The sequence below is a fragment of the Agelaius tricolor genome, unplaced genomic scaffold (genome assembly GCF_023055355.1).
Source record: "Agelaius tricolor isolate 1412-34295 unplaced genomic scaffold, bAgeTri1.0.p SCAF_35, whole genome shotgun sequence".
Taxonomy (NCBI): Eukaryota; Metazoa; Chordata; class Aves; order Passeriformes; family Icteridae; genus Agelaius; species Agelaius tricolor.
The window spans coordinates 836,102-861,566 of record NW_027269295.1 but is presented as its reverse complement, the minus strand read 5'-3'; the positions used below and the strand labels follow the sequence as shown (position 1 = coordinate 861,566).

At 50.0% G+C, this 25,465-nt stretch overlaps 1 protein-coding gene across 1 annotated transcript in view; it reads left to right on the top strand.

Annotated features, from left to right (window-relative positions):
- The window catches only part of STX8 (syntaxin 8), an 82,811-nt gene that overhangs the window by 7,048 nt on the left and 50,298 nt on the right, over positions 1-25,465 (top strand). The window contains exons 4-6 of the mRNA XM_071452647.1: positions 522-632; positions 7,594-7,718; positions 9,001-9,093. Of these exons, the coding sequence (XP_071308748.1) occupies positions 522-632; positions 7,594-7,718; positions 9,001-9,093 (329 nt within the window). The remainder of the gene's footprint in view (positions 1-521; positions 633-7,593; positions 7,719-9,000; positions 9,094-25,465) is intronic.

The window sequence follows — 25,465 nt, the reverse complement described above, 5'->3', positions numbered from 1 at the left end:
TGTGTGCAGGATGTGCTGTGCAGAATGTGACGTGTAAAATGTGTGTGCAGGATGTGCTGTGCAGAATGTGATGTGCAAAATGTGTGCAGAGTGTGTGTGCAGGATGTGCTGTGCAGAATGTGCTGTGCAGAATGTGACGTGTAAAATGTGTGCCAAGTGTGTGCAGGATGTGCTATGCAGAATGTGCTGTGCAGAATGTGATGTGTAAAATGTGATGTGCAGAGTGTGTGTGCAGAATGTGCAGTGTAAAATGTGTGCAGAGTGTGTGTGCAGGATGTGCTGTCCCCCCCTGCCACACGCTCTGGCTTTCCCCTGGTTCCCTCTGCAGGACACTTGGCCACAGAGGGGTCTCTGTGCTGCCGTTGTCACTGTCAGGGCAGGAAGGGCTGGGCACTCTGGGCTGCTGGGACAGAGCCTGCCTCTGGCCACTCTGTGTCCCCATCCTTGACTGGATGGGCTGAGAGGAGCTTGGGGAGAGCTCTGAGGCCACGTGAGTTTGGTCCTTAACCCAGAGCCACCAGCACCCAGCTGGAGGGGGACAGGAGGCAGAACTTGGTGGACGAGCTCGTGACACGGCACAGGCAGCTGGAGGCATCCTACAGGAATGAAGGCCCCGAGCCAGACATGAGCAGGTATGGCCCTGTCCCCTCAAATCCCTGGGGATCTGAGCTCTGGGGACACCTGGGGTGACAGCTGAGCTCATCTGTCCCAGCAGGTACCAAAGGGAGGCATTTGCTCAGAAATGAGGGGGTTTTGTCAGTGACAGCACATTCCTGGCAGCTCTCCTGATGCCTGGAGAGGCTCCTGGAACAGAGGCTGGACAGTGTTAAAGGAATAAAGTGGGGATTTATTTAAGAAAACCTTCAAAGGATGCACCTTGGGCAGTGCAAGAGCCCAGGCAGGGCTGCACCCAAGGTGGGCCCAGGATGGACTCAGAGTCAGGAGTTTTCACCCTTTGATGAGTTCTGCTCCATTTCCACGCTGGGGTTCAGTGCCCAATCCCAGCTCCAGGGGATGCAGTCCCACCCTCCCAGGTTGCTCTCCTCCATTCCCTGCTGTTTGCACTTTTTGGGGCTGAGGCTGCAGCGGTGTCCTTGGTTCTGGGGCTGGGAAAGGATTGTTCTGTGTGCCTGAGCTGGGAGGAGACCTTGCTGACACTTTCTGTGCAGTTCAGAGTTATTTACCAGTGCAGTGCAGAGCCTGGGAAATAGGAAAGATAAAACTGAAGGCAAACAGGAGGAAAATACCAAAATCCCTTGATAATTTCAAGCCCCATTAGAAACGATCAGGGAATCCAGTATTTTCCAGCAGAAGATAACATCAGAGAGTATTTATTTGCTAGTGCTGCAAGGCTTGATGTTTTATAGTTCTCTTTTAATTTCTTTTATTAAAAATGGATAAAACTATGCCAAATATTCCATCTGGTGAATTCCCACCCCTTCCATAGTCTGGTTTTCAGGGGTACAGGCAGAGACACCTCAGGGCCTGGATCTTGTGCCAGGAAATCCAACTTTGCTCTCTTGCCTGAGCCTGGCTGGGAGTGGATCTGTAGGGAAGGGGCTGGGAGAGAGCTTGGAAGGAATTTGGAAGGAGCTTGGGGGGATCTCAGAAGGATCTTGGGGGGAGCTTGGGGGGATCTCAGGAGGATCCTGGAGGGATCTTGGGGGGATCTCAGGAGGATCTTGGGGGGATCTTGGGGGGATCTCAGGAGGATCTTGGGGGGATCTCAGGAGGATCTCAGGAGGATCTTGGGGGGATCTCAGGAGGATCTTGGGGGGATCTTGGGGGGATCTCAGGAGGATCTTGGGGGGATCTCAGGAGGATCTTGGGGGGATCTCAGGAGGATCTCAGGAGGATCTTGGGGGGATCTCAGGAGGATCTCAGGAGGATCCTGGAGGGAGCTTGGGGGGATCTCAGGAGGATCTTGGAGGGATCTTGGGGGGATCTCAGGAGGATCTGGGAGGGATCTTGGGGGGATCTCAGGAGGATCCTGGCAGGTCCTGGCAGGAGCTGGTGCCAGGCACGGAGCCCCAGGCTCTGCAGGGCTCAGCTGCCGTTCCCAGCTCGGGTCCCCCTGGCAGATCCTGGCCCAGCTTTGGGAGCCTGGAGGTGGCAGAGCCCCCCTGGAATGTGCCTGGGGCTGACTCTCAGCTTTGCCCTGCATTAGAACAATCAGCACCTGGGCTTTGATGGAGCTGAGCACTGACACTTGCCTGGCTGGTGCTGCTTTTCCAGATCTAATCCAGGCCTGATGTGACAGCCCACGGTGCCCAGGCCCTGCTCTTGCCAGCAGCCCTTCCTTTCATTAACCTTCCTGCACCACTGATCACATGTTTGCTGTGCAGGGCCTGGGGCTGGGAGCTTTGCCCTGGAATTAAGCTGCTTTGCTCTGCTCAGCACTCAGTGAGCTCCACATCCTGTGAAAGCTGCTCTGAAGCTGTTTCTGGGCTGCAGGGCTGGGCTTTAATGCTCCCAGGGCTGATCCCAAGTGACAACTGCTGCAGGACTCTCCCTGGCTGGGGACAGCATTCCTGCCCCTTCCAGCCCTAATTAAGGAGCCCCTGGAATTCCCAGGGCAGGGCTGGGCTGTTTGTGTGCCCCCCTCGAGCAGGGCCAGCTCCACTCCCTTCAGTGGGGATTTCCTGACACTTTCAGTCTCTTCTGGCCCTGTTCCTCCTCGGGAGGATCTGTGCAGGCTGTTGGAGCAGGGGCTGAGCAGGGCAGAATCCCCAGGGTGTCCCTGCATTGCCAAGGCAGGGGTGGGGAAAGCAGCCAGGAATGGGGACTCTCTGGGTGCCACAGGTGAGACTTTTAGAACATTTAAACATCTGTGGAGACAGAAGGATGGGAACAGTCCCATTTCTGCCTGGCCAGGTCTCAGGCTGGAGGAGTCTATGTCAGCCACCAGAGGATCAATGAATTCCTGCCCTTCCTTGGTGTCTCTTGGAACTCCTCAGAAATAGAGACAAATTCTGGTGCCTGTGGGACACAAAGCCCCTTCAGCAAGAGGTACCCCAGGTACTTTTTAGAAGAGTCCATAATCTTTTTTCTCCTCAGTCACCATTTTCCTGGTTGAAGCCTTTCCTCACAGATGGAAGGGATTCCAGCCTGGACCCAAACAGGAATTTTACCTGATGCCAAACAGGCTCCAATCCATGAGTGCCCAGCTTCAGGTGTCAAACACCTTTGGGAATCTGGCTGCTGTTTGTGGGGGGCACATAAGAAAAGAAGGAAATAAGGAAATGAGATCAGCAGAAGTTGTTGAGGTGCCTCTGAAAGCCCTTCCTGGTGTCCTCCCTCCCTCCCAGTTGTGCTGGAGCCTCCTGGCTGCAGCTGCAGCATCCAGGGATGGGGATGGCTCAGGTGGATGGTCCTGGAGGGGATTTGGAGCTGCCTGTGCTGGTGTGGCATCTCATGGGTTTTTGGAGAGATAGAGAGGGTTTCTATTTCATAAAATTTCTATTTCAGAAAATTAATTTTTATTAGAAAATTGTTACATAGAAAATTTGTATAGATTTTTTTTTTTTTTACAAATTCCTATATTTGTATAGAAATTTGTTTTATTGATTAGCTTGGAGCTTCCTAAAAATACAGAGTGAGCACTGTAAGAGAGAGAATGCCCCAGTCCTGCAGCCCCCCTGTGGAGAGTGACCTGTGAAGCCAGGCTGGGGTGCCCTGGGTGCTTCAAAGAGCCCCTCTGCAGTTCAGGGAATGTTCAAGTGATCATCCACCCAACTGTCAGATGACCCAGGTTTTGTTTAAGACTCAGTCTTGCTGATCAGTCTTGCAAAGCCCTAAGCCTCGATGTGTGGCCTGAAGTAAGTGCTGCTTGAGTAATCTAAGTTACTTGGGAGGTGTTCTCAGAATGACCAGTGAAACAAAAGACAAGCCCTCCCTTGTTAGGCAGTGACAGAGCTCCCTGATTTTAAACCCCATCACCTTTTATGCTCGGGCACATCGCTGAGCCCTGTAATTAGTTAAATCTGCTCCCCTCATCAAAAGCCATCCCCACACTGCCGTGCTCTGTGAGGCTCCCCAGATTTGCCTGATTAACTCGTGGAGGCAGTGGGTGGCTAATTGGATAAGCTTTAATCTTCACACCAGGCAGGGCAGGAGGAAGTGGGGCTGTGTGCAGGGGAAGGCAGTTACCAAACATGTCACACAGATTATTGTGAGCAGCACACCCTGGCCATGACCCAGCCCCAGGAGTGGGGCAGGCGCTGGGGAGGGACAGAGGCACAGCCACAAATTGTCCCAGATTTGCTTGCCTTGGCTGTTTTTGGGGCAGGCAGGAATAGCTGTGCTGCTTTTAGCAAGCAGAGGGTTTCTGTTCCCTTTGCTTTGGTTAAACAGCTCTGGCAGATGTGGTTACCTGGGGTTTGTGTCCCTCTAATTGAGGGGAATTGGGAGAGCTGCAGTGCTGGTTCCACCTTTAGCAGAGCAAGGCTTCTGTCGTGGTCACAAACTGGTGCCACTGGTGGCACTGGGAGATCAAGGGGCCCATTTAATCCCCCAGAGCAGGGAGGGAAGCTGGGCACTGTGGAAAGCTGCACTCCAGGTGTGTCAGTTTGTCTGATCCAGCCTGACTGCCAGCCCTGAGAAATGCATGGGAATTTAATGGAGGGGCAGGGCTGGGCTGCAGAACAATCCCAGCTCCTCTCCCTGGACACCCAGCTGGTCGTGGCACAGCAGGGCTGGCTCTGCTTTGGGCTTCAGCATCACTGGGTGGTTGAGGGAGATGCTGAGACTTAGAAAAAGTGCTTTTGAGCCTCTTGCATTAAAAGTGAGTTTTCCATATTTTTTCCTATATTTATTTTTTCCTATATTTATTTTTTCCTATATTTATTTTTTCCTATATTTATTTTTTCCTATATTTATTTTTTCCTATATTTATTTTTTCCTATATTTATTTTTTCCTATATTTGTGTTTTTTCCTGTATTTGTATTTGTTTTTTCTTCTATATTTGTTTTTTCTATATTTGTTTTATATTTGGTTTTCTCCCTATATTTTTTTCCCTATATTTTTTTTTCTATATTTGTTTTTTCTATTTTTTTCTATATTTGGTTTTCTCCCTATATTTGTATTTTTTTCTCTTTATTTTTTTCTCTTTATTTTTTTCTCTTTATTTTTTCCTCTTTATTTTTTCCTCTTTATTTTTTCCTCTTTATTTTTTCCTCTTTATTTTTTCCTCTTTATTTTTTCCTCTTTATTTTTTCCTCTTTATTTTTTCCTCTTTATTTTTTCCTCTTTATTTTTTCCTCTTTATTTTTTCCTCTTTATTTTTTCCTCTTTATTTTTTTCCTATTTATTTTTTTCCTCTTTATTTTTTCCCTATTTATTTTTTTCCTATTCATTTTTTCCTATTTATTTTTTTCCTATTTAATTTTTTTCTATTTATTTTTTTTTCTATTTATTTTTTTTTCTATTTATTTTTTTTTCTATTTATTTTTTTTCCTATTTATTTTTTTTTCCTATTTATTTTTTTCCTATTTATTTTTTTCCTATTTATTTTTTTCCTATTCATTTTTTCCTATTTATGTTTTTCCTATTTATGTTTTTCCTATTTATGTTTTTCCTATTTATGTTTTTCCTATTTATTTTTTTTCTATTTATTTTTTTTCCTATTTATTTTTTTTTCCTATTTATTTTTTTCCTATTTATTTTTTTCCTATTTATTTTTTTCCTATTTATTTTTTTCCTATTTATTTTTTTTCCTATTTATTTTTTTTCCTATTTATTTTTTTTCCTATTTTTTTTTTTTCCTATTTATTTTTTTTCCTATTTATTTTTTTTCCTATTTATTTTTTTTTTCCTATTTATTTTTTCCCTATTTATTATTTTTTCCCCATTTATTTTTCCCCATTTATTTTTCCCCATTTATTTTTCCCTATTTATTTTTTTCCTTCTTCCTTCGCCTGGGGCCGGAGCGCCGTGCCCGCGCTGCCGCGGCCAGGCAGAGGAGCTGCGGGCTCTGCTCGGGCGATTCTCCAGCAGCGCTGCTCCATCCCACGGCCAGGAGATGTCCCCAGCTGCCCGGGATTGCTGCAGGAGCCTGGGCTGGGCTGGGCTGGGCTCGGAGCCTTCAGTGCCAGCAGGGCCCGGAGCGCCCAGTGTCCCCCCCAGTGTCCCCCCCAGTGTCCCCCCCAGTGTCCCCCCCAGTGTCCCCCCCAGTGCCCCCCCAGTGTCCCCCAGTGTCCCCCCAGTGTCCCCCAGTGCCTCCCCCCCAGTGTCCCCCAGTGTCCCCCTACCCCGGGCTTGGCCACAGAGGGGTGCCCAGCACAGGGGGGCACTGGGCAGATCAGAGCAGCTCCATAAGAACCCAGTTAAAAACACCAAAACAACTGCAGCGTTTTTGTTTAGGTCTGGCTGTATAACTAAAATAACTAATTATTTTAAACTAAGCTCCAATAATTGGGAACTTGAGAGATCCTAAAAGCCCTCCCTGTTCTTGGGTTGTTTGTGGAAGTGCTTTGGGAAAGAGCAGGGAGGAGGTAAATGGGGATGAAATACAGAGCTGAAAGGAAGGAAGGCAGAAAGCAAAGCTCCAACTTGTGAATTGCTCCAGCTTCCTCCAGTTTGGGGGAAGCAGCCTCACCATGCCTCCCCCAAAGCTGAGCTGCACTTCTGGGGTCAGGGGACTCCAGTCTGCTCTGAGGTTTGTCCTGTAGGGAAACCCGTGAAGGGCTGGAAGGCAGAAAGCAGAAATCTGGTACTGAGGAAATATTTCAGTGGGGTTTCATTTTACTGCTTGGATTTATGTGCCCTGGACATGGAAATCTTGTTTTCTGTGGTCACCAGGGAGGTGTCTGTAATGTGAACAATCTCAAGTCATAATTCTTTGAAAAGAAAACCCATTATTTAATTACTCTTTCATTTAGGAGTGTGTGCTCCTGGCTTCTCGTTCGGGCTGGTGCCAGACTAGGAAATGCAGGGAGGGAGCTGTGTCCATCTCAGTTCCCAAAACCCAGGAATGTTCCTGCTTAGGTCTGGTCAGCATTGCAGGGAATTAAGTCTCATCTGATTTGCATCTCTGTTAACAAGTGGATCCTTTTGCTGTTTAAGGCTGTAGCAGTATTTTATGTGCTTTGATCAGGTAGCAAACCCAGGAATAATTTGTATTCCCAGGAATGCTGTGTGCTCTACGTGCAAACAGCATTTTATATGGATTTATTTATATACACATACATATATACACATACATATATACACATACATATATACACATACATATATACACATACATATATACACATATATATATACACATACATATATATACATATATATATTTATACAATAAATACACATATACATTTATTTATTTATACAATAAATACGTATATACTTTTATTTATTTATACAATAAATACATGCATACATATTTATTTATTCATTTATACAATCTGTGGATTTCTTATACAGTCTGTTGATCCCTGTAGGATGAATTCTGTCCTTCCTTACCACTTCCAGCCTGCGGGGTGGGTTTGTTCCTGGGGGTTGTTTTGGCTGATCCCTGCTGGGCTGCACAGAGGGCTCAGCCCTGGGTGCTGCTGTGTGCCAGGGGTGGGAATCACTCACTGGGCTCTTTTCAGGTCCAGCCTCATGGCAGGAGGGGCCAAGCGAGGCGTCACCAACCCCTGGCTCTTGGAAGAATCGGAGGAGACCAGAGGTCTTGGCTTTGATGAGCTCAGGCAGCAGCAGAGAAGGATCATTGAAGGTACAAGAGCCTTTCTGGTTGTTTTGAGCAGCTCTGGGACTCTGAGAGGAGCTTTGGTTTGAACCTCAGTACTCCAGCCTGGGCTGAAGTTTTATTCTTTACAGATGTCAAACACAGCAGCTCCAGGCAGCTGCTTTCTGTGTTTGCAGGGGCAGCATTGTGCTTGCAATGTTCTTATCTGGGTGCAACCTCTTAAATTAAATTTCAGAGGTCCTGATTTTGCCCATATTCATGGTTTTGTGTGCAGTGTGATCACATAACTGCCCTGGCTGTAGGGGCCTCGCTGGGTGCATTAAAGGTCTCGTTGAACTGGGACAAGGTAAGAATTAACTCCAAATTAATTAATCCAAATTAATTAATCCAAAAAGGGTCTTCAGATTTTGGCCCTCTGCACCCATGAGGAGTCTCTGGCTTTGGGAGTGTTGGGAAAGCTCAGCCTGGGGAGGTCAGGTGGCAGATGAGGTCATTCCCAGGCAATTCCAGTCCTGGAAGTGATGCAATGAAATCAGTCTCCAGGAAAAGCCTGCTTCACTCTGCCTGGGAACCACTGCTGTGCAGCTCAGGAGGGTGTCTGATGGGCCAGGAGGGGCTCAGCTGCGTTTTTAATTACATTGTAGGCAATTAAACCGGGCCTGCAGGAGGCTGCTGGAGTGGAGGTGTCCTGGGCAGCCCATTTGGGCATCACTGCTGTGCCCTGGCACTGCCCCTCTGCAGCTCCTGCTGTGCCACCCTGGCAGCTCTGGGCAGGGAGAGCTGCACATTTGGGCTGAGGGGCTCCCTGCAGGGCCCAGGGGATGTGGTTCTTCCCCCAGCACCTCACACTGTCCCTGCCCTCATCCCCTCAGCTCTCCCCACCCTCTGCAGCTTTCAAAATCTCTTGGAATTCTTTGGCGTTTGCATCACCTGTTTTCTTTTATTCATGTTAAAAGTTGCTTGGAAAATTTAAAAAGGCTAATCTGGAGCTCGCTGTGCATGCCAGAAAATCCCCTGCATTTATGATTGAGTAACAGCTAAATGTTAAATTCTTGGATTTTTTATTTTTTTTTGGATCCTCAGCAAAATGTCCCAGCCAGAGCAGAGAAATTATTTACCCATCATTCACATTATTTCAAGAGCACTGTTGCCATAAGGATTAATTTTCATGTTGTGTTCATGTGTTTTTCTTAATACATTTTAGCCCTTTAAACACAGAGTCGTTTTTTTTCCCTCACTTCTACCTATTTTATGTAGCCTGGCATTTCAGCAACTCTTGGAAGTAATTTAATATATTTTCCTGGTGCAGAACAAGATGCTGGGCTCGATGCTCTTTCTTCAATCATATCCAGGCAGAAACAAATGGGGCAGGAGATTGGCAATGAGCTGGACGAGCAGAACGGTAAGGGCAAGGTCTTGCCTCGCTTTTCTGTAAACCTGGGGTTTGGTTTCTTCTCTCCTCACACACGTGCTCCTCCTGCCCACAGAACAAGAGCTGGCACTGAAGGTTTGTGTCCAGGCATTGCAGAGTGTGCCCACTCACACCTGCTTTACCTGTGCCCCTCTCCATCCCCCGTGGGCTGTGCCCATGAAGAGCACTTGGGTGTTTCCCCCAGCCTGACTTCTGAACAGAGGCGTTGCTGGTTGCTGCTCCAGAGCACAGAATGGATCTTGTGCTCCATCCTCTGCCTTTTTCCATTTTATGACAGTTTTTATGTGTGGCAGGGCTTCACTTGAGCATTGTCATTCTGTGTTTCCTGATTAGCTGAAGGGAGAAGTCTTGAGGCAGCGATTGAAGGAGCAGCACTGCACTGTTTGCTGCCAGAGATTGGGCTGGGGAGGGTTTGTGGCAGTGAGATGGCTCAAATTCAGTGTCACATTGAACCAGGAGAGCACCTTGCAGAGGAGCCAGGGCCCAGTGGAGTTGCTCTCCAGGTGTGGGGCAGATCACTGATCAGGAGAGGCTGCAGCTGCCCAGGGGATTTGGGAGCAGATCCCCTGACTCTCCAGGTATGGGGCAGATCACTGATCAGGAGAGGCTGCAGCTGCCCAGGGGATTTGGGAGCAGATCCCCTGACTCTCCAGGTGTGGGGCAGATCAGTCAATCAGGAGAGGCTGCATCTGCCCAGAGGATTTGGGAGCAGATCCCCTGACTCTCCAGGTGTGGGACAGATCACTGATCAGGAGAGGCTGCAGCTGCCCAGGGGATTTGGGAGCAGCCTGGCTCTCCAGGTGTGGGGCAGATCACTGATCAGGAGAGGCTGCAGCTGCCCAGGGGATTTGGGAGCAGATCCCCTGACTCTCCAGGTGTGGGGCAGATCACTGATCACGAGAGGCTGCAGCTGCCCAGAGGATTTAGGAGCAGCCTGGCTCTCCAGGTGTGGGGCAGCTCAGTCAATCAGGAGAGGCTGCAGCTGCCCAGAGGATTTAGGAGCAGATCCCCTGACTCTCCAGGTGTGAAGATCACTCAGCACTTCCTCCATCCCTGCCAGGCCAGTGGAGCTCCCCTGTTTCCTCTGGCTCAATGCAATCCCTTTTTCTGGGTTTTTTTGGCGGATATGGGGGGATAGGGTCAGGCATTTTGTTGCCACTGGCACCCTGGAGGAGCTGAAGCCCTTAGCAATATTTTCCAGGGGCTCTTTTCCCTGTGCACATCTCACTTCATGCCCTGTGCTTAACCATGAGCAGACTTTGCTCAGGCTCTGTGCCAAGCCCTGTCAGTGCTGCTGGCCCAGGCTGATGAGGATAACTGCCCTGCAATTTCCCCTTCCCTGGAATCCCTTTCCTTCCTGGTGCTGAGTGATAATGGCATCGTCTGCCTTGTGGGGAGGCAGGGGAAGTTCATCTTCATTAAGTGCTGCTTCAACATTTCTCTTTCCTGCACTCAGACTTTCCATCAGAGCCCCTTTCTGTGGGAAGCTTCACTTCCCCTTCCCTGGCTGCTGGGGATGTTCCCACCTTCTGCAGCTTCTCCTGCTGTTAAAATAAAGCCTGGCTTCATTCAGGAGCAGCTGATAATGTGCATTAATTAATGAATTAGCCTTTGGGGAGCTGGGTACCGATTTTCCAGGCTCCACAACTAGATTTTTAATTTCAATTTCAGCAGCATATTAATGTTGAACCGGAGCTGGGAGAAAGAATTGGCCATGCTGACTGCAATAGTGGCTGTCCTCAGCCTCTATCTTCTTTTTTTTCCATGGTTATCCCTATCACACTGGGCAAGGAAAATGTCAGGATCATGTGTGTCTGTGGAGCTGAGTAGCTCATGGGGCAGGATAGATCCAAGTATTCATTCAGCCTAAATTCAATGCATGGGGCTGTGGAGAGTATTGAACCTTGATCACTCTTAGTAGTGACTGACTCATCTGCCATCGTGTGGGGACAGATGAACGACCCCTCTCAGCCTAGTGACCACACACACACTGCCATCCCACTGCAGAGAAACTCTTTTGCTGACCCGAAATGAAATATATTCATATTTACATACGAATATATAAATGAAATACTCAGCCCCTCAGGACTGCTTTTCCATTGCAAGGCAGCCCCAGCTCTCCGGGTGCCCAGAGGCATTTGGGCATTGCCCCCTGGTGCCAGCTGGGGTAGCTGTGCCCTTGCAGATGCCTCAGCGCCAGGGATTCGTTATGCAAAGTTTACTCCTCACGTGTGAATTGCCTTGTGTCTGTTAAGTGACTGCAGAGTGGTTAAACCCCTTTGGAAGGAGGTGCCTGGCGGTGCTGAGGGCAGGGCAGGGCTGGAGCTCTGTCCCGGGGCAGCCCTGGGCTCTGGGGGCAGCTGTGCCATGCACAGTCCTGTCCCTGTCCCTGTCCCAGGTGGCAGCAGGTGACCCCAGCCTGCCTGAGCCCCACAGCTCTGCAGGCAGCAGGGGCTGCTCAGGTGGGATCCCTGCATCACAGAACGTTCTGGAACAGCCCATTCCCCCCGGGGACAGCTGGGGTGGCTGTGGCTGTGCTGAGCCCCATCCTTGGCTCTCACATCCCCGTTTTAGTGGGGGTCTCAGTGGTTCTGTGCTCAGGTTTTCACTGCAGCCTGCCCTGCAGGTTTTATGGCTCTGCTCAAAGCTGGTTTTGGGCCTGTGCAAGCCTCCTGAGCCGGGCCTTTGGCACTGATGAGCAAAAGAGAAGCAGGGTACCAGGAGACATTGTTTTTCTCCAGCCTCAGGAGTCTGCTAGCAGTGGGGATTAGCAAAAGAATTTTCCCATCATTAGCTCCAAATTTGGCCCCAGAAAACTTTCTGTAATCCTTTCATCTGTTCCATAAAAAAAATAAAAAAGAAAGAAAATAGTGTAAATGGCCTCTGGCCCTGGTGATGAGGCAATCTAATCTAGTGCAATAATTGTGGAAGAATGCTTTCAGAAATTGTGAATGCTGTTTGTTTTACCCTTATAGAGATGTTGTTTTCTCATTGTGACATGCTTGCATGAGAATGGAGTACTCTGGGATGGATGGTAAATATTGGGAGCTTGCAAAACTCGCCCTGTTTGGCATCTTTCCCTGCCAGGGTCATTTCTTTGCTCTGCTCAGGAGGGGCTCTTTTGCTTCCGGCTCCTCTGAACTTCACAGCAGAGCATAAATAAGTTTATAGGTAGATAAGCTGCAGAATCAGACCCTTCATGTCCTTCTCCTGGCCAGGAGAGTGCTGTGCCCAGTCAGGATGTTCCTCCCCAGAAAGGATCATTTTAAGTAACCCATCTCTCATCATAATCCTTTAATTATATGGTTATGTAACGTTTTCAATTTCTTGTCAAAATCAAGTTTCTGGAACCGGCCAGAAATTGTGGTGTGATGTTTTTGTTTGCAATAGCTCTGCAGAGCAAGGTTGCAGTGTCACCTCTGGTCACAGTGGGTGGCACAGGATCCTGCAGGGGGACCCAGCTCAGCCTGGGGGAGATTTTGGTTACCCTGATGGAGGTGGGAGCCTGGAGCCTGTTCTGCCTGCTCTGAACACACCTGGAGAGTTGTCCTGGCCCCATCAGTCAGGGATGAAAACATCCCTGGTGCTGCCAGGCCTTACTGGAGGCAGCAGCAGAGTGAGATTCCCTGTGCAGGGCAGTGCTCAGCTCCTGCTGCAGCAGCCCAGGCAGGGCATGGGCAGGGAAGGGCTCCTCCTAAAGGGTATTTACATGGCTAGGGCAAAATGCTGAAGTCATTCCACATTTCTGTTTATTGGGAACATTTTTGCTGTGGTGCAGATTAATCAGCACTGTGTATGGGTGTGCTGCAGTGCTGAGCCTCAGAGCAGGGGCTGGGGATGCATCATGGTTAGGATTAGTTTGTAAATCAGAAATGATTCAAGGCTGAAGTTTCAGAAATGTTCATCGTCTTGTCTAAACAATTTCTGTTTCCATGCTGTGGAGTGGCAGCCCTGGCTGCTGGGACCCTTGGAGGTGTTCAGCATTCCCTGGAAAGGCTGAGCACCAGCAGGTTCAGCTTTGCTGGAAGCCCCCATGGAGGACCATGTGTTTCTAATACTCAGATTTAAAATAACCATCCCTCGCCCCAGTGACCTCAGACCGTGCAGATAGATTTTAATTTTGCTTCCTGAGATTATTGGATGGAATAGAAACAAGTTCAGTGTTACTGGGGCACGGCTCTGTCTTTATTGCACATTGTTTAAGTGGATTTAACCCTTCCTAGGGGAAAAGTTAACTTTGCTTTTTGTCTAGAGTGGTCTCAGTGGTGCAATACTTAGGCTGAGAAGCTGGGAGCTGGCAAACCTGGGCTTCCATGGCACTTCTTGGGTGTGTTTTTAGTCCTACAGCCCTTGCCCTCTGTTTTCTGCAGGTCTTGCCTCATTTTCTGCACGGGACTCGATCTCTCCTGGGGCTGAGCTGTGCATCTGTGGTGACAAGAGCTGTCTGTAAGGTCCCTGCCAGGTGTGGGACAGCGTGCAGGGCGTGGGGCCAGGCTTGTGAGGGTTTGTGGCAGCAGCAGCAGCAGCAGCAGCAGAATGTGGCCTCAGAGCACAAACCTGTCCGTGCTGCTGCCCAGGGGCTGGGGTTTAGCCCATCCTGAGCTCTCCAGGAGTGCTCCCCTCTGGGTGCCTGGCTTGGCAGGGAACCAGGGAATGCCTGGGCTGGGAGGCAGCTCTGGGGATCACCTGGGCCACCCCCAGCAGGGATTGGGGATGTGGAACCATTTCCTGCTGAAAGACCTTTAACATCACTGGGTGCAGCTGTAAACCCGGCACTGCTGAGTGCACCATGAAATCATGGCCCTGAAATACATCAAAATAGATTAGAAATACAGATTTGGTTTGCTTATGGTTTTAAAAAAGACAGCTTCAAACTCTCTTTGAGTGAACATCCAGACTAAGCCTTCACTATAGAACAAGCCTTCACTTGGTTTTCCTGTTTTCCATCTGACTTGCAGTAGTGGTGTTTCGTGTCCCAGGGAAGCTGTGAGAGTCAGAGCACACCCAGAGCTGTGTCAGGAGGGCCATGCAGGGAGGGTCTGTGGGGCAGCTTTAGCTCCAGAGCAGAGCTGGAGTTGTGTGCAGTCCATCAGGAATGCAGCCTCGTGCTGGGTGATGAGGATAAAACAAATTTGCTGTCTGTCAAGGAAGTAACCCTGCCTGTGCTGCCTGCTGGGTGATGGAAACACTGAATTTGCATTGCTTTGAGAAAGGTAGCTACACCAAAAAAAAATTATTTACAGTGTTTCCTAACCTTTAAAGTACGAGACTTTGCTGCTTCAGTATTTCCAGTGTTTATTTATCTGTGAAATTTCCTGGTATTCTTAAAAGGAAGGTGGAAAAAGCAAGGAAGGCACTGCAGAATGGATGTGTCTGCAGCCAGATGGGAACTGCACAGGGAGCTCTGGAGCTCAGGCTCAGGGCAATTTCAGCAGTGTTGGATGATTGGAGCAGCAGGAGGAGGTGTGAGGTGTCCTGGCCATGGCTTCACAGAGGGCTGCTGACAGCACGGGGAGGAACAGGGAGCAGTGATCCTTGTGCAGCCTGTCAGGCTTTGCTGGGCTGGGTTTGCATCCCTGTGCTGCCTGTCAGGCTTTGCTGGGCTGGGTTTGCATCCCTGTGCAGCCTGTCAGGCTTTGCTGGGCTGGGTTTGCATCCCTTACAGCCTGTCAGGCTTTGCTAGGCTGGGTTTGCATCCCTGTGCTGCCTGTCAGGCTCTGCTGGGCTGGGTTTGCATCCCTGTGCTGCCTGTCAGGCTTTGCTGGGCTGGGTTTGCATCCCTTACAGCCTGTCAGGCTTTGCTGGGCTGGGTTTGCATCCCTGTGCTGCCTGTCAGGCTCTGCTAGGCTGGGTTTGCATCCCTGTGCTGCCTGTCAGGCTTTGCTGGGCTGGGTTTGCATCCCTTACAGCCTGTCAGGCTCTGCTGGGCTGGGTTTGCATCCCTTACAGCCTGTCAGGCTCTGCTGGGCTGGGTTTCCATCCCTTACAGCCTGTCAGGCTTTGCTGGGCTGGGTTTGCATCCCTTACAGCCTGTCAGGCTTTGCTGGGCTGGGTTTGCATCCCTTACAGCCTGTCAGGCTTTGCTAGGCTGGGTTTGCATCCCTTACAGCCTGTCAGGCTTTGCTAGGCTGGGTTTGCATCCCTGTGCTGCCTGTCAGGCTTTGCTGGGCTGGGTTTGCATCCCTTACAGCCTGTCAGGCTTTGCTAGGCTGGGTTTCCATCCCTTACAGCCTGTCAGACTCTGCTGGGCTGGGTTTGCATCCCTGTGCTGCCTCTCAGGCTCTGCTGGGCTGGGTTTCCATCCCTTACAGCCTGTCAGGCTTTCTTAGGCTGGATTTCCCTCCCTTACAGCCTGTCAGGCTCTGCTGGGCTGGGTTAGCCATGCAGTCCCATCCTTTTTGGTTTTCTCTCCTCAATCCACATTTCTGTCCTGTGCCTGTCACCTGTCCTTGGTGCCCAGCTGGAGCTGCAGTTGTTTTGTCTCCCTGCAGGGCTCACATCCCCTGACAGGAAGCTCAGACCCACACTCTAAAGCAGCACAGAATCTGAAAATAGAAAAGCTGACTGGAAACAGAGCATGGGGGGCAGCCAGGGGCTCAGCAGGGCTTGTGCTGCTGGCTGGGTGTTGCTGCTGGGTGCAGGGGAGATGCAGGGATGCTGCTGCTGCTGCTGCTCCCAGCGCTGGTTTTGCTGCTCCCAGGGCTGGTTTTAGTTGCTGCTCCCAGGGGAGTTTGCAGAGGATGCTGCTCCCAGGGGTGTTTATTTGCTGCTGTTCCCAGGGGTGTTTATTTGTTGTTCCAGGGGTGTTTATTTGCTGCTCCCAGGGGTGTTTTTAGCAGTTGTTCCCAGGGGTGTTTTTGCTGCTGTTCCCAGGGGTGTTTTTGCTGCTGTTCCCCATGGGGTGTTTATTTGTTGCTCCCAGGGGTGTTTTTAGCTGCTCCCAGGGTGTTTATTTGCTCCTCCCAGGGGTGTTTTTAGCTGCTCCCAGGGGTGATTTTGCTGCTCCCAGGAGAGTTTGCAGAGGATGCTGCTCCCAGGGGTGTTTTTTGTTGATCCCAGGGGTGTTTATTTGCTGCTGTTCCCCTTGGGGTGTTTATTTGTTGCTCCCAGGGGTGTTTATTTGTTGCTCCCAGGGGTGTTTGCAGAGGTTATTGCTCCCAGGGGTGATTATTGCTCCCAGGGGTGATTTTGCTGCTCCCAGGGCAGTTTGCAGCCCTGGGGCTGCACCTGGCAGGGGTGAAATCCCCGCTGCTGCCCGGGGCTGCTCACACACAATGAGCCTGGCTGGCCCCTTGGCACGGGCAGCCTTTTTCCTTCAATAGTTCAGGCTGTAAAATAACTGTTCAACATTTGTCTTCTCAATTATGTGGATTTTTCCACAGTTAGTCAATCCCTACCTCGCCCAGGCCGTGCTGGGGAGGGGGAAGCTGTCTCCCTCCATCTGTCTGACCAGGGACCAGAGCTGCTGGGGAAATGAGCTTCCAATGCTTTTAAGCCTTTCAGGATTTTTTGATAAGAATTACGATCTCAAACATCTTCCTTGCTAATCCTTGTCTTTTGTCTCCTAATGGAGAGCTCTGGTAGAAGCCTCAACTTTTAGCACATGAGAGTTTCCCATCTGCTTCTTCAGGCATTTGATTTAAGCTGTTTGAAAAGAAAACAAAACCTAACTGTAATTGTAGATATTTCAAAACACTGATGATTTTTTTCCATGTTCGTTTTGCTTTTCCTCCGTTCAAGAAAATCTCAAGTTGGGACTGTGGAAGGGGCTTTATTTTCCCAGGCTGCTTTCTCAGGATGTCTGTCATGTGTCAGAAAGGAGCAGGGAGGGCCAAGCCTGCTCTGTTCTCCTTTCCAGCCCCTTTTTGCTCAATCCCCACCTGTCTGGGAGCAGCTGGAGTTCCATATCCCATCCAGCTATATTCTATTTCCATCCTGCTCGTGGCAAAGAAGGGCAGGGGATGGAGTGCCCTGTGCAGAGCAGCCTTTGCTAGGGGAGCTAGGAAACTGCTGTGTGAGTTATATTGTATAAATAAATTGTATTTATTTTGCCCTTGTGGATACACCCAGGTGTTGCACCTGACCCACTCTCCTCTGGTTTTTGGCTGAGTTAGGAAGGTTTGGCTGAATCGGGGAGGGTTTGAAGGTCTGAGCCAGGATCCCAAATGGTTTCTGTGTGCCCTGAGCTCAGTGAGCAGGACAGGGCTGCTTCAGCGTTTCCTCGTGGTGACATTTCCCTGTCTCTGGGCAATGTTTTATTCCCCAGTCCTTAAGCACCACTTAGGCTAAAAATAACATTTTATTTTTAAATATTTGCTATTTGTGGCAGTGAAATACAGCTTGATGGTTTCTACTTCAGTGTGTACATGGAAGGCTCTGACTCCAGTGCTTCCTCCGTGCCTTGCCCTTCTCAGAGGGTTTATGGTGGAGGTTTTAGGGTGTCCCTGGCTGTGGGGCATGCACAGGAGGAGCTGCTGTGGCAGCCCTGCTGGAGAGGAGGTGATCCCCAGGCTCTGGAGGGGAGCAGATGCTCCTGGGTCGTGGTGATCTCACTCAGGGCTGCTGGGCACTGCATGGGCTCCTAATGGATTTCCCAGAAGGGCTGGAGGCTGCACAGTTCCAGCTCAGGAGAGGAGCACAAACCACGTTCCTGGGCACGCTGTGCTCCTGAGGCATTGCTGGAATCTGAGGAGTGCTTTGAACTGGGCTGGCTCAGCCCGAGCTGCTCAGGGCTCTCCAGCACATCCTCCTGCTTTTCCCATCACCTCCAGGGGCTCATCCCCTCTCCCATCTCCTCTCCTGAGCACCATTTATTGCTTCTCTGCCTTTGTGTGCAGTCCCTGGCGGTGCTGCCCTGGCTTTTGGGGTGCCTGGGTGGGGCTGTTCCAGCTGGGGCTGCTGCCCAGCCCTGCCCAGTCCCAGTTTGTCCCTCCCAGGAGCTGGGGCTGAGCCCACCCGTGCTGCAGCTCTGGGGGGGATTTGCCATTCATTTCGAGGTTAAGGAAGTTTGAAGGTCCAGGTTGTGCCCACAGTGTTGGTGGGAGCTGATTTTTCACAGAGGGGTTTTGGCCTGTGCTGTGTCAGGTTTTTCTGTTTAATGCCAGGGTAGCTTGATGGAGGCAGAGGGAAAGCTGGGGCAGGTGCTTCCTGTCAGAACCAAAATTAATGCGACATTAAGGTGGCATTCTGCTAAAATGGTGAAGTTATTATCTTAGAGCATCCCTTTATCACTTAAAAACTGATAAAATCATGATGCTGGAACAATTAAAGCTATAGATGACTATAAAATACCTTCCCTGCCAGCTTGGGTGTAACGTTTTTGTCTGAATTGCTGAGGTGTGAAATGTGTTTCATGCCTGTGCACCCCCAAGCAGGTTGGTGTGGGTGTTGCCCTGTGTGTGCCATGTATTGTGGGAAACTCTGTCCTGCTGCCTGAGCCAGGCCTTTGCTGTGGGCCCAGGGGCTCTGGCAGGGAGGGGGTCACTGGTTGTTCCCACTGAGCTGCTCCTTGCAGCCACCAGTGACTGGAATAATCCTGCAGCACAACGGCAGAGCAGCTCTTGGATGTGGAAGCAGACAAAATTCCACTTTCCTTTCTCCCAGCACTTTTACAAGGAACACTTCAGCATGAGGGGAATAAATCACACACGAGGTACATGAGGTCCCATGCCATGAGGTGTCTGGCATCAGAGTGCAGGGGCACAATCAAATCTGGCTTTTGGCTCCTGGATCACTGTGCTGAAACAGCTCCAGGGCTGTTTGATCTCAGAATTTTGTTGGAAATTCTCTTACAGGACCAAGTTTGCTGAAAAATGCTGGTTTGGGGCCAGTCTTTAGTGTGAAACATGTGTGCCTGACAGCCTTTTTCCAGGCTCAGGCTGGGGATTCAAGTGATACCTTTGTGATAAAAAGTGATGGGTGGGCTCTGAGGCACCGAGGCCACAGGTCCCAGTTTGGGGCAGGACAGAAGGCCCAGGAACCTTCTCTGCTCTCCAGGCCCATGCACAGAGTGCCCAGGAGCTTTCTCTGCTCTCCAGGTGCATGCACAGAGTGCCCAGGAGCTTTCTGTGCTCTCCAGGCCCATGCACAGAATGCCCAGGAACCTTCTCTGCTCTCCAGGTGCATGCACAGAATGCCCAGGAGCTTTCTCTGCTCTCCAGGTCCCTGCACAGAATGCCCAGGAGCTTTCTCTGCTCTCCAGGTGCATGCACAGAATGCCCAGGAGCTTTCTCTGCTCTCCAGGTGCATGCACAGAATGCCCAGGAGCTTTCTGTGCTCTCCAGGCCCATGCACAGAGTGCCCAGGAGCTTTCTCTGCTCTCCAGGCCCATGCACAGAATGCCCAGGAGCTTTCTCTGCTCTCCAGGCCCTGCTGGACCCTTGATACCATCACACTCCTGGTGAGGAGGTCCCTAATTAGCAGATCTCCATCAGTGTTTGCTGGAAGGTGCTGGGCTCTCCTGCAGGCCCTGGGGGCTGCAGCTCTGTCAGAGCTCCTCAGGAGGCCCTGTTGGGGTGAGGGCAGAAGGAAAGGGGATGGGATTTTGGGGTTTCTGCTGCCTGGCTGCCCCTCCAGCTCATTAGCATCACCCACACTGTGAGATGGTGGCAGCTGAGCAGTTTATCCCCTGAAGTTAGCAGGAAGATTAAGGAAAACTCTCATTTCAGAGTTGCCAGGAGCCTTTACAAGGGATGTGTTTCAAACAAGCCTCCCAGTAGTGTTTAAAGAAATTGGAAGGGGAAAACCAGTTTTAACAGGGATTAAATAGAGCAGCTGGGCATTAAAGGCAGCAGATGTTGTCTGCCTAAAATCATCCAAAAGTACAGACACTGCCAAGCACAAACACAGCCAAACCCCATCCTTCAGCTCGGGATAAAAACATCTCATAAACGGGCTGGCACTGCTGCCTCAGAGAGAGGTTTGGGTTTTGGAAGGGGGAGGCTCTCCAGAAGTTCTCACTAACAGGGATTGTGTGAAAATCAGCCACAGGCACAGCTCCATCCTGCCCCAGTGTCCTGGGCTGGCCAGGGCTGCTCCACTGAAGCTCCCTCACATCCTCTGGTGTCTCTGCATCAAAGCAGTGGTGATAAACACGGAATTCTCCAAATTTAGCTGTGCTCAGGAGATCCTGGGTAAAATGTGTCATTGCTGGCAGCAGCTCTCCCTGCCCAAAGCTGTGAGTGAGGAGCCAAAGCTGTCCCCAGGCTGCAGGGCCAGTGGCTCTGTGCTCCCTCCTGCAGAGGATGCTCCTCCTCTGTGCCCGTGTGCTCTGGGGTCTGAGGGTGAGGGGGGAGATGAGGATCTGACCCCATGCTTCACAAGGCTGATTTGTTATTTTATCATATATATTACATTAAAACTGTACTAAAAGAGTAGAAGAAAGGATTTCATCAGAAGGCTGGCTAAGAATAGAATAGGAAGGAATGATAACAAAGGTTTGTGGCTCAGCTCTCTGTCTGAGCCAGCTGGGCTGTGATTGGCCATGAATTAGAAACAACCACATGAGCCCAATCCCAGATGCACCTGTTGCATCCCACAGCAGCAGATAACCATTGGTTACATTTGGGTTTTGAGGCCTCTCAGCTTCCTAAGGAAAATCCCAAGGAAAGGATTTTCCATAGAAGATGTCTGTGGCTTTCCTGTTGCTGCCCCAAAGCAGAAATGGTTTTAGCACCAGCTGAGGTGGGAGTGGAGCTGGTGGTGGCTGCTGTGAGAGTGAGGTGGCTCCTGTGTGCTGCTCAGAGGGTTTGGTCCATGGTTTGGTGGTGCTGTTCCCATGCACTCTGCTCTTCTGGGCTGTCCTAGGGGTTGGAAAACTCCCTTCTTCTGGGAAAAAAGGGGGAGGAGTGGGGGGATGAGAAATTCAGCAATTTAATCTGTTCCAATGTTCCTGCGTGTCCTTCCCCACATCCTAAACATGAAAAATATCAGAGAGTTTCCCTTTGGCCCTGGGGGAAGAAAAAGGAGGCTCCAGCTGGAATTCATGAAGGGCTGCTGCAGGAAGGAGCTCGGGGTGATCCCACAAGTGCTGAGCTGGAGTGAACAGCCGGCTCATGCACACTTAAACTGTCCTCAGCACCACCTCCCCAGCATTGCTTCATCCCTTCCACGTAGGAGAGAAGCACAGGAGGAAAAAAACCCCACAGAACATTGAAAAAGGAGAGTTAGAAGCCCAAAGGTACATTGTGTCCTTTGTAAAGAGAGGGTCCTGCTTTTCTTGCTTTAACACTGCCTGAAATAATGGCTGTGTTTTATTTTCAAGGTGCTTTTTAAGCATGGGGTCAGCAGCAAGGCTGGATGATCCTGCAGCCCTGGGCCTGGCAGTGATGCTGTTTCACAGGAATGTGTTTTTCCCCTCTTAGGCTTCTGCAGACAATTGCCCAACTGTTGGAAGACAAGGTAGTGCTGCTGAGGGGAGGAGGAGGAGGAGGAGGAGGAGGAAGAGCTGCTGCCCAGCCCTGGTGCTGCACGCCAGGGGAGCCTCAGCAGCTCCAGCAGCCCCAGCTCCTCAGGGAGGGTCTCTGCTCCTGTCCTGGGGCTGCTGAGCCCTGGCCTGGCTGGAAGTGATGCCTCAGGTTTGAGCTTTCATTTTCCAGCCTCTCTGCTGCCTTAGTGGGTGACTCTGAACTGCACAGAAAGTGTCAGCAAGGTCTCCTCCCAGCTCAGGCACACAGAACAATCCTTTTCCAGCCCCAGAACCAAGGACACCGCTGCAGCCTCAGCCCCAAAAAGTGCAAACAGCAGGGAATGGAGGAGAGCAACCTGGGAGGGTGGGACTGCATCCCCTGGAGCTGGGATTGGGCACTGAACCCCAGCGTGGAAATGGAGCAGAACTCATCAAAGGGTGAAAACTCCTGACTCTGAGTCCATCCTGGGCCCACCTTGGGTGCAGCCCTGCCTGGGCTCTTGCACTGCCCAAGGTGCATCCTTTGAGGCCTTTCAATAAATCCCTGTATTAAATTTTATCCCTTTAACACTGTCCAGCCTCTGCCCCAGGAGCCTCTCCAGGCAGCAGCAGAGGTGAACTCCTCTCTGAGGGCTCTGCTGTGCTCAGGAAGGGAGGCTGCCCTGGGCCAGTGCATTCCTGCAGCTGCTCCCCAGGGGCCTGCTGGGATGATGGATAGCTCAGCATCTTTGTTCTTTGTTTTCTCTCTAACACTGGCAGAGCTTAAATCAGGCAGAGAGGGCCTGACAGGTCTCCAGTTACACAAACAAGGGCTGCAGGGACAGGAGTGTGCCGGGTGCTGCTCCTCCAGGGTCTCTCTGGGAGCCCTGCAGAACTGGGGATGTGGCTGCAGGGCTGGGATGCTGTCCAGGAACAGCCTCACCAGGAGCTTGTCACTGTGTGCCTTTGGGATGGATCCTGACACATATACTGTGTGTTGTCAGACACTTCACTCAAAGAAAATAGAAGCTGTTGGCTTCCCTTTGTGCTTCTGCTGCTGCTTTCTCTTAAAATAATAATTCTCAGGGCAATATTAATTTGTTCCAGCTTCCATGGAGCAATCCCCTGTCTCCCCAAACATCAACAAGAATAAATACGACTGCGTAGGTGCAGCTTCAGCAGAGGAGCAGATCTCAGGTTTAATCTCACATTAATGCACATTCATGTCAGTTCTCAGCAGCAGCTTGGGAGTGCACAGGAGTCCAGGCTGTGATATCCAAGGTGCTCTCTCCTGTATGTGGGAATCCACAAAATCAGAGGGGTTTGGGAAAGCTGCAAAAGGCAGCCTCAGAGACAGCAGAACTGGGATTGGAGCTGAGCAGCAGCCATGAGATTGGGCAGCAGAAAAATGATGTAAAAAGTAGAAAAGGACAAATAGAACAATGGTCTGTGTATTAACATTTGTCTAGAATAACTCCCTCAGCTGCAGAAAAGTTTATCCAGTGAGATATTGGGGAGTTCTAAGCTCAGTAATGGAGCTCTGTGCATTGTGTTTGAAGGCTCACAAGCAGGTATTGTATTTGAAATAAGCAAGCATTGTTTAACCAAAGGTACCTGTGCTTACAGTGGTTGGATGGAACTACTGTCAATGTGCTTTTGCTTTGTGGGATTGGTCAGAAAACTCATAAAGTGAGTTGTGACATTGAGTTCTGTGTCTGCTGCCTGGGATGTGAGCTGCTGGCATCTTCCCATTGTCATAGCCATGGAATGAGGCTGAGGCTGGAAAATCCAACAGCTCAAGGCACATTCCTGGCAGTCCTGTCCTGTTCATGATTTGTACACAGACCCCAGACACTGCACACCCAGTGGCAGCTCTGCTCTGCTCTGCTGCCCATTCCTGGCTTGCCCAGGGACTCCTGGGTGGCTTTGGGCAGGGTTTTCACCTTGCCCTTTGTTTCTGGGCCCCCCAAAAAGGGCATTTCCCTGGATGGTGCTGGTGAGCCTGAGCTGCTCCTCTCTGAGGCTGATTTGCTGGCAGCTGTGGATCCTGGGTGTGCCATGAGGTTCCTCTTGCCAGATCCTTCCTTTCTTCAGGTGGTTTTCAGGTGATGGTGTGATGAGGGTGGAGGGATGAAATGCTGTGAGGATCAAGCTTTGAGTTTGCTCTTGATCCACTGAGCTGCAGCAATGGCCTGAGCTTATCCTGAGCTCATCCCAAACCCAACCTGATCTTTTCTGGTTTGATGGGGAGAGAAAATGCGGTGGAGCAGGTGGCACACAAACCACTGCACCTGGACACAGCTTTGGGAAAAATGCTCTCTGAGCCTCCTGCTGCTTGTTTGAGAAGGATAAATTGGAGGAGAAGGAGGTGCAGGGGAGAAGTGGGGCTGTGGAGGTCAGTGGGGAAGCACAGAGAGGGCTCTGGTATCTGGGCTGTGCAGTCTGGCCAGCTGGGGATGGATTGCAGATAATGGTTTGCTTTCTGTTCGTGTTTTGGCAGTAAAATATTGGGGAGGGAAAAAAACTAGTGAAGCTGAAGGAGGATATTGGTTCAAGAAAAAATGGGAATGAATTGACCATAAATAGTACAGATGAGAAAATTACTTTACTTTTTTTCTTCTGTTAACTGAGAGATGAAAAATTCCAAAGGAGCTTCCAGAAAAAAAAATGGGCAAAAATGATCAGTTTTTAAAGTGGAGTTCAGATCAGTAAAAAGTTTGTGACTTGATAGGGAGGAAACTGGCCTGGATCTGCAGATCCTTCTGGGGTTTCTATCTGTGAATATGTGCTGCTATTTCAGAGTAATAAACCCAGCTAAACCATGCTTGAAACTGATTGTTTAATGTATAATACACCAACAATCAAAAACCAGCTGTATTTTGAATCTAGAGAGTGGCAAACCCAAGTACCAATTATTTTCATTCTTTCATTCTATGGAAAGATCCTATTGTCAAAAAATCATCAGAAAACCTCGGTGTATTCTGAGCAAGGGCACAAAGATGCTTGAGGGAAGGAACCTGCAGTCCAGGAGAAGGAAGAAATCTGCCCAGGCTGGTCAGCAGCACTGGGGGAGTGGGGGAGATCACCATTAATAATTTCTAACCTTTGTGAGCATACATTGTGCTGCTAATTTTTTCCTGCTGCTGAATTCCTGTCAATGTTGAAAGTATAAACAATCCCCTGAATAAAATTGTGTTTGGTTTGCCTTGTCCCACGGATTAACAAATCTGATTACTGCATTTAAATTTAATGCCCCAAAAATTCCCTAAATGAATGATTCAGTGTGGGGCCATGAGCAGATGTAATTATCTATGAAAACTAATGAATCATGTCGTTAGGAGAGCTCTCCCTGCAGCTGTCTCCAATTAATGTGTCCGTCAGTGCTGGAGTGAGGAGGCTGTAACCAGGGCAAGGTGCTGCCTCTGCCACACTGGGCAGGAGCAATCTGCCCTCACTTCTGGGTGGATTTTTGGGAAATGCAAAGCCCTGAGCGTGAGTTCTGCCAGTCCTCCGTGGTGGGGTGGTGGTGGATTTAACTGCATCCCTTTCATCGTTCCCTGAACAGGGAGGCATTGCACAAGTGATTTTTGGGGAGGATTGGAAGCTTTTCCCTGCTGATTTTGCCTGGCAGTGTTGTGAGCTGGGGTCAGGGTGTGCACATGGGGGTTTCTGCTGGGCAGCCCCTTTTTCTGAGTGAGGCAAGTCCCAGTTTGCTCAGGAGCTACAGGAGTGGATCCAGGAGCTTCTCCCCTCTCCAGGTGAGTGGCAGAGGATGCTGAGGTTAACAAACAGCTCAAATGTCCTGGAAACAGCTGAGTGAAAAGAGTTTCTATCAAAGGAGGCTTCCAGAGGCCTGGGGAGGAGGCACTTCCTCCTGCCCAAGTTTCAGTGTTTGGTGCCCTGTGGCAGCTGGTCTGTGCCTCTCCACAGGTCAATATGCTCAGTAATAATGCCTGT